We start from the raw sequence: 14,146 nt of genomic DNA on the forward strand, positions 1-14,146 counted from the left end.
GGGCGAGCAACAGTCAGAAGATGAAGAGGATAATCATCTCCTCTCTGTTGAAAGTGGTTGGCAGGAGGGGACGGAGGAAACAAGCATCAGTGTTATGCAGCCAACAATAGAGCCTGGCTTTGGACCACCTGGAAGAGCCCGATATATGAGTGCCTTCTTGATGTACTATCTGCAACATGATCCCCTTATAGTTAGGATTCTAAATAATGCTGACTACTGGATTGCCACTCTGTTAGATCCACGTTAAAAGAATAAATTTTGTCAGATGCTTTCTGCCCTGAAAAATTGATGTCACTTCGGTGGTGTTAGGTCCCAATTTAGGGTTGGCTGTAGTGGAAGAGGTTTTAGTCTCCTTTACAATAGTTATACTCTAGTGAAAATAATTTTTTGGTGCAGATATTTTTCTCCCTACAGGGGTACACAGACATGATAAACTCAAAATTGGTATATAAAGCAGGCTACATCTCTGCTTAAAATAGTTTGGGGCAGATATTCTACTCCACACAGGGGTACACAGACCTGATTAACTCAAAATTGGTATATAAAGCAGGCTACATCTCCGCTTATAATTCTTTGGGGCAAATATTGTTCTCTATAAAGGGAGGGGGGGGGTTGGGTCTGAGTAGCTTCCTGACCCTCAACTGTACTGTGCTGTCAGGGCAAGATGAGGAGGAGGGTGACTCTGAGAGCCAGGAATGGGATAACACATTGGATGTTGATGAGGTTGTACATCCAACTTGGTGTGAACCCAGAGGCACACAGCTGAGTAGCTCATCTGAAGAGGTGGAGGAGGAGGAAGACATGGAGGTTACATTGCATCTTATGGCACAGACATGGAGTGATGCAAGCATGAGGAGCACTGCATCCTTACCCACAACCGAGGCAGTGGCTCTCGTGGGTCTTCAGCCCGCAGAGGCGGCAAGGGTAGCCTAGCTTGAGCCTTTTTGAGACCGTAAAGGATGAGCCAGCTCATGTTATCTGCACACTTTGCGAGAAAAAACTCAGAGGGAAAAGGTGCAATAATTTGACTACTACATACAGTACATGAACCTTCACATGTGCACACAACATGCGTTATGCTGGGAATCTCACTGCGCTAAAATGCAGACCAGAGGACCTCAACAACCATCAGTTGCCCCATAAACCGCATCCTCTGCTTCTTCCTCCTTCACTGTTATAGTACCAAGTATTGTCACGCAGGTCTCCCACCACAGAACCTCAGGTTCTCTACCCGCTCAAGTCTGGATGAGTGAGAGCCCATCAGCTGTAATGGAGGTGGACATACTGTACCTGCTGTGTTTGTTTCACTGAGCATACTACATGTTTTCTCAATCCATTGTAACATCTGCACCTGCACCTCACTCACAGTCCCGCAGTTTGTCCGTTTCACCATACTCCACCTTTTCAGCACTGCAGCCAGCCCTCGGTCCCACCGTTGTGGTCACGTAAAAATTGTTTCATCCTACACATGACAAAGCTAAGAGGTGGAAATCCATCATCTCCAATCCGTTGGCCATGGAAATCGTGGTGTCAGGCCCTAATTTTTTTGAGCTGTGAACTCTCTTTATGGCTGCTTTTTTACTGAGGAGGAAACCAGAGAACCTGGGGGAAAGCCCCACAAACACGCGGAGAACCTACAAACTACTTGCAGATGTTGTCCTCGATCATCATAAAGGAGTTAGCTCGTTGTCTAGGAGACCGACCACCGCTGCTGTCTACCTTGTGAACATTGAAGCTTTCAAGGTGTCACAGGTTTACCGTGACAGAGAGGAGCCAGAAGACTGCAGCATCTGATTCCTCCCACTCCTGCACTCATTAGAAGCCTTTTGCCTTCATATTAACCCTCCGTCACATACAATAGGCCTGACAGGCACATCTCTTTTACTTTCATTTCTCCTTCCTCACCAGATTGTGAGGAAATCCCCTCCCTCCAGGTAGTCTCCTGTCTCTAGCAGCTCTGTGAAACCTCATACCACAGTTGGATTGCAGAGCTTCAGGAGGACAGATATAACTGCGCTAATCTCTCAGGCTCATTGTATGTGAACACGTCACACTCAATAAGTTTGGTATTTTATGTTTTTATTCATCACAATTGTTTATTTAGCTTGTTTTATGAATGTATAGCACAAAGTGTGAGGATATTTCATAGAAATAAGGCAGATTAAAAAAGAAAGTGTGCTGCTCAGGCATATACAGTAGTTCCCTAACACATATTCCTTCTCTTGCTTCAGATTATCTGCTGAAATGGAGAGGAAAATGTACAATTTATCAAAAAACCTTGATGTTGAGGAAGTAACAAACATGCTGTTAGATGATGCAGACCCCACACTGAATGAGGATTTAGGAGAGGAAAGTGAGATTGATTCTCATGATGAGGTGGAAGTATGTGAAGTGGATTCTGAAACAGAGCAAGATGGTGACAGTGATGAGGATGAAGATGTAGAATCTTATTATATGGGAAAAGATAAAAAAAACCAATGGAACAAGAAGCCACTCCAGAAAAAATGTAGGGAACCTCAAAACATTATTACTCACCTTCCTGCAGTTATAGGAACTGCAAGTAATGCAAAAACTGCAGTTGAATGCTGGAATAGTTTTTTCACAGATGACATTCTGGACTCTATTGTCACATATACCAACCAATATATAGACATTGTAAAGGACAAGTTCATCTGCAACAGAACCATCAAGGCCACAGATGAAATAGAACTGCGTGCTTTTTTTGATTATTATACCTTGCAGGAGCTTATAGGGCAAATAGACAAAGTTTGGAGGAACTTTGGAGTAAAGATGGGGATGGAGTTGAAAAATTTGGCCTTGTTATGTCCATAAACAGATTCAAGCTTCTAATTCGTTGCCTTCGGTTTGACGACAGAACTACCCGAACCGAACGTAAAACACATGACCGACTTGCTCCAATTCGTGATATATTCCAAAAATTTGTTGAAAACTGTAAAAAAAGCTCTTGCCCTGGGGAGAATCTCACTATTGACGAAATGCTCCCTGGTTTTCGTGGCTAATGTGCCTTTCGTCAATATATTCCATCAAAGCCTAACAAATATGGAATAAAAATGTATGCCCTTGTTGATGCCAGTAAGACCTACACTTACAACCTGGAAGTTTATGCAGGAAAACAACCAGAAGGTCCTTACTGTGTCAGCAACAAACCCAGTGATGTTGTAAAAAGACTGGCTGAGCCCTTATTTGGATCGGGTCGCAATATAACAGCTGACAATTGGTTTTGAAATTGTGATCTGATTGATTATCTGAAAATGCAGAAGCTTTCATATGCCGGAACTGTAAGAAAAAATAAAAAAGAATTGCCTACACAGTTTGTAAGTGTGAAAGGGAGACAACAGTACAGCAGTATGTTTGCATTCCATAATGGAAAGGTTTTGGTTTCCTATGTACCACAAGCAAAAAAAATTGTACTTCTTCTATCAACACTTCATGATGATGATGCCATCGATCCTGGGACTGAGGCACAAAAAAACCCGGAGATAATTACATTTTATAATGCAACCAAAGGGGGTGTTGATACAGCTGATCAGATGTGCTCAACTTTCAACGTCAGCAGAAACACCAAACGCTGGCCAATGGTCATATTTTTTGCTATGCTGAATTTGGGTGGTGTAAATTCACAAGTCATTTACCTTGAAAACAAGCTTGAACCACTCCGTAGACGATTCTATCTGAAAAAATTGGCCCATGAGCTAGTGCTTGGAGAGCTACGCAGGAGAAGTATGAAAACAATCGGTACCCCCTCTAGCCTTCAAGTTCAGCTCAAAAGATTCCGCCCAGAAGATGATAGTGAAAATTCACCACCTGCACCACCTCCCAAAAGTAAGAGATGCACCACCTGCACCACGGAAAGCGGAATCAGAAGGCTTTCTAATTATGAATGTCACAAATGTCATAATGCAATCTGCCTGACACATGCAAAAATGATGTGTAATTCTTGCTCTTTGCACTGCAAGTGTAATTTTTCTGGGGAAACTTCAGGATCTAATTATGATTGAATATGTGTTTAATAGTACTTAAGGTACCTTAAAATTAAGTTTGTTTCCATAAATTTTCTTTGTAGAGTTTTTTGACAGAGTCGAACTGGGGACTATTTGGCGGGAGTTTTGAAATGTTTGTATTTCAGAGTTATTAGTTTTATGTTAAGTAAATGTTTTTTTTTGCACCTGATTATGTGTAGTCTCTTTTATTACATCCCTATGAAGGTCACTGATCACTTTTAGAGCACTGAAATTGCAAACATTAGATATTATAGGTATTTTTCTAGCCTGCGCCTGACAGTCACATTGTATGTGAACTCGTTAGAACCAAGGGTTAATCGGTACAGGGGTTAATCTGCTCAGATTTATGCTCTCAGCAGATTTGGCCTGTGCTTCTACCCAACTGTGATAATGTTGTACCCCAACACATCAGACTATCGCCTACCGTGGAAACCTTGAAAAGGAAGCTGAAGACCCACTGCTTGTGACCAGCGTACAATCTTAGGTATGCCTCACTCCAGCATACCGCTGTACCCTGACCTACTGTATCCTCACCCATCCCTTGTAGATTGTTTGTGCGCCCTTGCGGGCAGGGTCCTCTCTCCTCTTTTATCAGTCGGTGACCCCTTTTCACATGTAATGCGCCATGGAATAAATGTCGCTGTAATAATAATAATTATAGTACTTGTACTCTGGGTCAATTGATGGCACTTTCCTTGTGTCTACCCCTAATTTGATGTGTTTTGGCAGCTTTTAGGCCCATTTTAAGGTGTTGTATATGCTTTTTTTTTTGTCCCCCCATTGAATCCTATGGTGTTCGGAAATGTTCGACGAATAAATTTGGCGAATGTATAAATATTCGGCGAACATTTCTGAACAGAACATTGAAATGTTCGCTCATCTCTAATAAAATCCAGATTTAAACAATAGGTCGATTTCTGATTACACATTCCCTTTAGTATGCATTTCCCAGAATATGTTGAGTATGTTATAATTTTATGTAAAACTAAAGGGTCGCTTTAATGGGACAGCACAGGTAAAAGCAGAGAATGAATTTACAAACTGTACTGTAGTTTATTTTGGTAATGTGAAGACTCTAGTCACAATACATTTGGCCATATAAACTGTATGTATGAAGTGCAATATGTTTGCCTATTAGTGTTCAATGAATACGAACCATTAACCCTTTAGGCGAGCATGCTCAGGTGCTCACCGAGTATTTTGGCATGCTCGGCATTTCTTTTACTGTCGCCGCAGCTGCAAGTGTCACGGCTGTTAGACAGCTGTGACACATGCAGGGATTGCCTGTTTAACAAGTGGCGACTGTAAAATAAATGCAGAGCACTCCAAAATGCTCGGCGAGCGTACTCACCGAAAGGGTTAGCGATTCATACTCGCTCAACATTATTGCCTATGTTTCCATAGCATACATCTTTAACAGGTCAAACAAAAAAGTATGGAGTAACTACGTTTAAAAGATTCTTCCACCCCTGACTCTTCATGGAATATTAACTGCCAGAAAGAACCATTTGGTGTCCTCCTCGGACTCCATTCAATTCCCTACCTAACCCCTTCCCCCAATTTTTTTCAATACTTGGTTATGCAATCACATTTTGTATTGTGCAATAATTGTAACGTACTTAAAACTTTCAATAAAAATCATTGTTTAAAAAAAGTATACAGTAGACTTTAAACTGTAATCTTACCTAAAAAATACATGCACTTGATAAAGGGCATAAACAAGGTGTGAACCCAGCTTACGTCTTATTTATAGCCATTGGATTTACTTTTCCATTTGTTGTTGTTGATGGGATGATCACAGCTGCCATTATTGTTCCTTCGCAGACTACAAATCTAAAAACTCATTTCACATGACTCTTTAATCATTGAGATTTGTATCCTTCACATATACAGGGGCTAGTAGGTACAGTTGTATAACTTGGGCTCTGCTCACACTGTGTATAAGCTGACATGAGCATAGATATCCAAAAGTAGGTCAAATTGTGTCAACTGTCATATTGGCTTATGTTTGGCTGGTATACATTTCTATATCTTTTTTAGCTATATTGATAAGCATAGTTTACTAGGCTGTTCAACTGGAGAAAATGGCAAATACATGCATTTGTGTAGGCATAAGTCCCAGATGCAATGTAACGTAGCCTTAGGCTAGAAAAATAGGAAGTGTGCTTTGAAATAAATGGACATAAAACAAGATACCAGCTGTTTGATATTAGTTTTATTAAAATTATTTTTGATTGATCATCCCCCCAAAAAATTCAGACAGATTTACGATAAGGTAAGGACCCGTCAATTAATTCCTACTATTACCATTACCATTAGTGTAATTACTCATGATACTGCTGTTTTAGCTTCTTATCCTATGTAGCAAGGCTCTTTATAAGGTCGATATTGACTTTTATTATTGCTACTTCCAATAGATGACAGTAGAGTTCTAGTTCTCTTCCTCTATGAAGAGTCTATTTATATATAGATTAAAACAGTGATGGTCTATCCTTAAAATAGGTAATCAATGTTAAGTCTACCATGCACATTAGATAAAAGTTGAGTGCATCACCTGTTTTCGATGGGATCAACTGATCATCTAATGTGTATTAGGACCTCTACATTATCCGCTTATAGATGATGTCCAAGTAGAGAAGGATCCAGCCACTGAAATTTCCAAGCTGAGCATTCTGATATATGTTAGTGGTTGGGAGAGATACTGTAAATGTTGACCAAACCATCGTTCAGCCGACAGCTTTCTACTGTGTATAGGGGACTTTAGTTTGGTAAGAGTTCATTTCCCAGTACCACCACCAAACAGCAGAACAAAGAATATATGGTGATCCAGTGATCCCTGCTTGACTGAATGGTGGGGATCATACCTCCAATTATTGCATATGGATGTCCATTAATGAGTATATATATATATTCTACTGTAATCATCAAAAGCTGCAATAGCTTAGATTGCAATAAGAAATACCTGTGGTACTTTCATCTACCACATGCCGTCCTCTCTGCAATAAGGGTTAAGCTGCTAGAGGAGAAGCCTGTGTACAGACATGGAATATAAATCAGACTTATGAAAGCATTTGGGCTCTGTCATAATGAGATATATGCTGTGCTGAAAATCAATAGACGGCAAAGGTTTCTAATGTTGATTCGCTTCACAAGGTATGTGCGCAAATCACTGAATGTAATTTATATATGGCGCTCCATGTGTGCTATTTCATATCAGATGCTTATTTACGTCAGTAAGCACCTCTGAGGAATGATACAACCTGGTCGACTAGGCAGATAATTGCTTGCTTAAGTATGGACTATATTTATAGGGAAGTAGTATTACAATGCCAAGTACCATTCACACCTCTATGGAGCTGTATACTACACAATAGCAAAGGTTTACTTAGCAAAGACTTAATAAAAATGAGGGGGACTCTTGTGCTTATAATAGTAGCTGACACAAAAGGAAACTGAATTAAGGACAAGGGAGAACTTAAATGGGATTTCCACTTCATGCTCTTAGTTCAGAATACTGACTTGTAAATGGAATAAGGAATGTTAAAATGCCTCAGGGCTTACCTTATTACAAATGTGTATTCACACGTAAGTAAACCATTTTCTCCATAGCTCCCCAAGTTGACTGTGGTTGAATCCATTATTACAAAGGCACTGAAAGTGTTTAGACTCAGATACCAGACGTCCATGGTTTTACCAACTGGCAGTGGCTGAATTCTTTATTGTGTGGGCATTAATAAAAGCAGCAGAAAATTCTGATCTTTGGCATATCATAGGCTGTCATTCAGATAGAATTTAAAAATGATAGGCTTGCTATGAGAGGGTAAAACTTAAGATAAAAACAAAGTGAGCAAATACCTTGCAGTAAATAAATAGCAATAGTGGATGAAAATAACAGAGAACTTATTTAACATAATTTTGAGCAAAAAAGTAAAAGCCATCCCACCATGTCAAGGTGACCCTAACCTCTAGTATTAAAACCTTACCATATGTCAAATGATGTAAATGTGAATAAGGGTCGAGCAGGACTGAGACCCGACTAATGGACACACAGTCATGGGGAACTAAACATAATAATAATAAATAATAAACATAATTTCCAGCTCGAAGAAAAGGGATGCCACACTCTTAACTGAACAAAGCGCATAGTTCATTTCTTTAGGTTTTTGTTTCATGTTTTTCTCACTGTACTATACACTTGTTGTACTGAAATCCTCAATTTTTGTGCTGTATGTGCACTCATCCTAAGGATTGTAGGTCTTGATAGGGATGAGGAATAGAGGATATGTATTGATCTTAGACTCTGGTATGTAAAAAGTCTAAGATCTTGTGTGTCAAACCTTGAGCATTAGTGGGGTGTAATGGTCCTTTGGGAAAAAATAATTGTTTCTCCAACTTCGGAGCTAGGAATAGCACAATGTATACATTTTTAAAAGGTGACTGAACCCAATAAAATAGCTATGGTCTATTAATTTCTAAGAAGAGTTTGAAGATGAAATCTCAGATAATAATTCTGTAAATCAACAGTAACACACAGTTCATTGTAAAGAAGGCAAATATTGTGGGGATGGAGGAAGCTATATGGCGAGATTGCTCTGCTCAATCCACTAAACTTGCAGAGATATAAATTTACAGTTTAATCAACGAATGCGCCTTCATGGAACAAATCAATGCAAACTTATTGGGCTGAAAATGAGATACCCAGTGGATTTAATAGGAGCCGTCCAGCAGTTATTAAACACAGTCTTGGATTAGAAAGAGCAAAATGGCTTTTTGTTATTAGATGGAATTAGTTTTATTCATCCACTATGTTACATTACTGACTTTCAAAGCCAAATAAGCTATGGAAGCCTTCAGTATCCCTTAGTAAATGGCTAAACATTTTCTCCCCCTGCGGTAATAATGTTTTATGTGGTATTTATGTTTATGTACAATATTTGCTTTTAGGTAAAGTATAATATCTTAGAAGGTTTTGCTACCAAGTTAATGAGCATTAGCAGCCGACTTTAGAGGTCAGTATGTGGGAATTACAGAGAACATTTGCTGCCAGAGGAGCTAGGAACATAATTTTCTGTATGTCATTAGGCTGCTTGTGCTTCTGTCAATAAAAAGGTCAAATTTATAACTCATTCATCCCTGTATAGCTCACGTATGTGCATAAATTCTGTTACTGAGAAGTTATGGGTAAATCTTTAGAGTATGTGCACACAGCATGTTTTTCAGGTGGATTCCACCCCGGATTTCACCTGAAAAATTGCCATAAAAGCGCCCTATAAAATAAACATATTCCACAGCAATGTCAAAATGACATTGCAGTGCCGAGTTCCATCTTATGTCACTTCTTTATCTGCTTGAGAGATCTGAAAGTGTTAAAAGTAGTGAAATGCTCATTGTTCGGGCGGCTTACACTAGGTAGACACCATTTCTATATACTTAAGAGTATAGAGTGAAAGCTATCACAAGAATGATAGTAAGGAGAATGGCAAAGCTACTTCGGGAAAATGATCGCAGGCATTTTCTTTAACCCCTTAACCCATTCACCCCTCCAAGCCAGTTTTCACCTACATGACTATGCCTAATTTTACAATTCTGACCAGTGTCACTTCATGTGGTAATAACTCTGAAAGGCTACAACGGATCCCAGTGATTCTGAGACTATTTTCTCATGACATATTGTACTTCATGTTAGTGGTAAGATTTGTTCGATATGACGTGGGTTTATTTATGCAAATATCGAAAATTTGGTGAAAATTTTGAAAATTTAGCAATTTTCAAACTTTTAATTCTTATGTCCTTAAATTAGAGAGTTACAGGTATGTCACACAAATAGTTAATAAATAACATTTACCACATGTCAACTTTATACCTGCATAATTTTTTAAACATAATTTTTTTGTTGGGAAGTTACAAGGGTTAAAAGTTTATCAGCAATTTCTCATTTTTCCGCCAAAATTTATCAAACCATTTTTTTAGGGACAACATCACATTTGAAGTGACTTTGAGGGGTCTATATGACAGAAAATACCAAAAGTGACACCATTCTATAAATTGCACCCCTCAAAGTCCTCAAAACCACATTCAAGCATTTCTTGATACCCCATATGTGGGGAAAAATTACTGTTTGGGCGCAAGGTGGGACTCAGAAGGGAAGGAGCACAGTTTGACTTTTTGAATGCAAAAATGGCTGGAATCAAGAGCGAACGCCATGTTGCATTTGGAGAGCCCCTGATGTGTGCATACAATGGAGACCATCCACAAGTAAACACCTTGAACCCCAGATGCATCACAGAAGTTTATAATGTTGAACTGTGAAAATAAAAAAATAAATTTTTCGAGCAAAAATGTTGGTTTTTCCCCAAATTTTGCTTTTTCACTACTGTAACAGGAGTAAGTGGAAAATACAATTTTTTTGTGCAATTTCTCTTCACTACACCGATACTCAATATGTGGTCAAAAACTACTTTTGAGGCCCAGTGCAAAGCTCAGAAGGGAAGCAGCGCCATATTGGGGTTCAGACTTTGCTGGAATAGTTTGGAGGTCAAATGTCACATTGGCAGAGCCCCTGAGGTGCCAGAACAGCAGAATCCCCTCCTAAGTGATGTCATTTTACAAACTACAATTCTCAATGAATTAATTTAGGGGTGTAGTGAGCATGTTGACACCACATGTGCCTCACAAAAATTTCTACCATTTTGCGGTGAAGAAAGAATAATTACATTTTTGCAGCTAAAATGTTGTTGTTTTAGTTCAAAAATTTCAATTGTTATAAGGGTTAATAGGAAAAAATGGACCTCTCAGTTTGTTGTGCAATTTCTCCTGAGTGCCCCAATGCCCTACATGTAATCGGGAACTACTTTTGAGGCACAGTTTAACACTAGAACTACTGATGGAGTCATTTTGACTCCTTTCGTTTTTTATTTCTCTTCTGTGACTACATTTTTCAGAATTCCGGCTTGAAACTCGGTGACTTTTCCTCAAATATGATGTGAAAAAAGATTTTGTGAGAATAAATAATTTTGGTGAAAAATGTGCGCGTTTTTTTCAAAATTTACCAAGAACTACTGAAGGGAGTCATTTTGACTCCCTACTATATTTTGAGGTCCTTTTGTCACTAAATGTTGCTATAAAGTTTTGTGCATAATTTTTTCACTCTGTCTTATTTACCCTGATGTTCATATAGATGTAGTTCAATTTACATGTCAACTTTTCACATTTTCCTTGTGTTTTACCTGCTTGTATTACTGTGTAATGCTGAACAAAATAGCTTGTTTACTCTAGGCTCTTATCTTATGCTAATGAAGGGTGGTGTTTTTCTAAGGTCCTAGCAGGAGACAGTATTCTGGATAGTAACTTTACTTTCAGTTCAGCTGAAGAGACAAAGAGAACAGATGCAGACATACGAGCTCTGAAGACTCATACAGGTATGAATTGTTATGAAATAGTTTAGCTGTCTGTCAACTGATTCAGCCCACCTACTTTTGAAGGTGGCAGAACAGTTATTATTTCTTTTAGTTTTCATTTCATTTCTATTTTTCAGCAGGGAACTATATAGAATTATGGAATTTGTGAGGAATATGGAGAGAAGATGTTTGATAAAGCCTCAGGATATTCTGGCTACTTTGCAATCCATACCGGAGGATGAATCGGAATCCGAATTGCAGGAACATGTATTTGATTCTGACAGTGATGAAGATTTCATTCCTCAGAACATATCAAGTGAATCTGAAGACTCAGAAGGAACAAATCCAGAAGGTAAGTAGTTATGTGTATTTATTTGTTCTTCCACACACTGAGTTAGGGCCTGTGCACACTAGCAGAATTCTGGCTGAATAGCCATCTGGATATTCTTGCCGCAATACAGGCCGTACCTGCCCGCTCATGCCTGAAGCTCCGCTCCGAACCCCGGGCTGGAGCCGCTGTCAGGGACAGAGCAGCGCTTGCTTACGCGCGAGCACGGCTCCGTCCCAGACAGCGGCTCCAGCCCGGGGTTCGGAGCGGAGCTTCAGGTATGAAACTCCGCTCTGTACCTGAGCGGGCAGGTACGGGCCGGATTGTGGTGAGAATATCCGGTCGGATATTCCGCCACTAATCCAGCCAGTGTGCACGGACCCTTACAAAACAAAAATTCTAAATATTCATCAACTTTTTTACAGATATTCCAAGCACATCAACTGGGGATCGGGCTCATGCAGTTATGTTGCCTCGTGACCATCCTCCTGGTCGTGGACAGAAAAAATCAGCAAAACGTCCCAGAAATGAAAGAACAACAGATAACGATGGCGGCGAAGGTAATGCAACAACAAACACCAGAGAAGGCGAATCTGAAGGAATACTAGTTTCAGCGGATGGTATTCAATGGAAACCTGTTGAAATTGGAGAACACTTGCCTGGTAGGCGTGACAGCCAAAATATTCTTCGAGAAGCACCTGGCCCTACAGGATACGCCAGAAGAAATATCATTATCGATAGTCCTTTGAGCGCATCGCGTTTATTTTTTGATTCATATATATTGACACATATAAAGAACTGTACGCTTGCAGAAGCATGCAGGAACAATAATTTACAGTTTACTCTATCTGATGAGGAGCGAGATGCATTCATTGCGATATTCTATGCTCGTGGAATATCTGGCACGAACCGTCACTCGATTAGCAGTATTTGGTGTAATGACTGGGGAATACCGTTTTGCAAAGCGACAATGTCTAGGGACCGCTTTGTTGAAATTATGAGGTTTCTCAGATTTGATGAGAAATCTACTCGATCGGAGAGACTGCAAACGGACAAGTTTGCTCTATTTTCTACTGTGTGAGACAGGTTTATTGAAAATTGTATTGCGTGTTACAAACCTGGCCCATACATAACGGTGGATGAGCAACTTTTCCCAAGCAAAACTAGGTGTCCATTCACGCAGTACATGCCTTCCAAACCAGATAAATATGGCCACAAATATTGGCTAGCTGTTGATAAGAGGAGCAAATATCTGGCAAATGGCTTCCCTTATCTAGGCAAAGATGACACACGCCGTGCTGAGGACCGTTTAGCTGACCATGTGGTAATGAAGTTATTGGACCCGTTTTTGAAAAAAGGTCGCAATGTTACAACCGATAATTATTTTACTTCAGTAAAATTAGCTAAACAGCTAAAAAGCAAAGGAACAACCATCGTGGGAACACTGAACAAGATAAGGCGAGAAGTGCCTAAAGAAATAAAATCCATGAAAGAGGAATTGTACAACACTAAAGTGTTTAGAAATGAAGACAATTTTACACTTACAGTATATCAAGGAAAGCCCAACAAAAATGTTGTCATTTTGAGTTCCGTCCATCCAGATGTTGTTGTTGCGTCTGATTCCGCTAAAAAAACTCCAGAAACGGTAAAGTTTTACAATGAAACAAAATATGGAGTAGATGTAGTGGATCAGATGGCACGAAAATATACCACACGAACATGCACAAGGAGATGGCCTGTTCATGCATTTGAAAATGCCTTAGACTTTGCGGGTATAAATGCATGGATAATATTCAAGGAGATTACCCACCAAAAAATGTCACGCAAGGCATTTTTGCAAACGCTTGTGAGAGAGTTGAGTGGTCCTTATGTCACAGATAGGGAAAAGGGTTCCACGTCCCAAGTTTCTACATGCTCAGAAGTGATGGTTTAAACAAAATTTTGCCAGATCAAAGAAAAGTGCAAGAAAAATAGATCTGTCGGAAATTGTAAGACTTGTGGTAAGTCTTTGTGTGGGCAATGTACTGCCATAAATCAAAGGCAATGCCTAAAATGCGAAACACCAAATGTTTAGAAGGTGAATTCTGCGCCATATTTTCATTTTTATGCTCCTCCACCTACATTTTCTCTGCTTTTTGTTCTTCAGTTGTTGTTTATATGTGTGCACTTGAATAAAAAAAAATGTTTGAAAAACGTCTATTATAATTATTGTTATTTTCTGTAGAAAAATAAGAAAAGCAGAAAAAAAACAATCAAAAGCATTACTGTTGGATCTCACAATAATAATACATTACAAAAAATATAATTATTAATAAATAACCACAAATGAAACTCTAAAAATAAACGAAAACAAGCAAGGAGTCAAAATGACTCCTTTCAGTAGTTCTAGGCGGGGTCAC

At 39.3% G+C, this 14,146-nt stretch overlaps 2 protein-coding genes across 3 annotated transcripts in view; both read left to right on the forward strand.

Moving 5' to 3' along the window:
- LOC141226667 (uncharacterized) overlaps positions 1 to 14,146 on the forward strand; it is a 189,762-nt gene that overhangs the window by 46,863 nt on the left and 128,753 nt on the right. The window contains exon 3 of one of the 2 annotated variants that reach the window (XM_073667173.1): positions 2,232 to 4,218. The exons of the other annotated variant lie outside the window; for it this stretch is intronic. Within the exon in view, the coding sequence (XP_073523274.1) occupies positions 2,232 to 2,832 (601 nt within the window). The 3' untranslated portion in view covers positions 2,833 to 4,218. Of the gene's footprint in view, positions 1 to 2,231; positions 4,219 to 14,146 lie in introns of those variants that run through there. 2 annotated transcript variants of the gene reach the window in all.
- LOC141252949 (uncharacterized) lies at positions 11,099 to 13,718 on the forward strand. Its single transcript, XM_073670707.1, has 3 exons — positions 11,099 to 11,440; positions 11,557 to 11,771; positions 12,173 to 13,718. The coding sequence occupies exons 2-3, from the start codon at positions 11,576 to 11,578 to the stop codon at positions 12,826 to 12,828; spliced, it is 852 nt and encodes a 283-aa protein (XP_073526808.1). The 5' UTR covers positions 11,099 to 11,440; positions 11,557 to 11,575; the 3' UTR covers positions 12,829 to 13,718.

This window comes from Phyllobates terribilis, unplaced genomic scaffold (genome assembly GCF_046119375.1).
Source record: "Phyllobates terribilis strain yellow unplaced genomic scaffold, ASM4611937v1 Scaffold_2__4_contigs__length_985480577, whole genome shotgun sequence".
Taxonomy (NCBI): domain Eukaryota; kingdom Metazoa; phylum Chordata; class Amphibia; order Anura; family Dendrobatidae; genus Phyllobates; species Phyllobates terribilis.

Excerpts from the sequence above, each read along its gene's own strand:
- LOC141252949 (XM_073670707.1), top strand. The coding sequence starts at position 11,576 with ATGGAATTTGTGAGGAATATGGAGAGAAGATGTTTGATAAAGCCTCAG. Across the intron at positions 11,772-12,172 it reads AGAAGGAACAAATCCAGAAG|ATATTCCAAGCACATCAACT; the intron begins GTAAGTAGTTAT and ends ACTTTTTTACAG.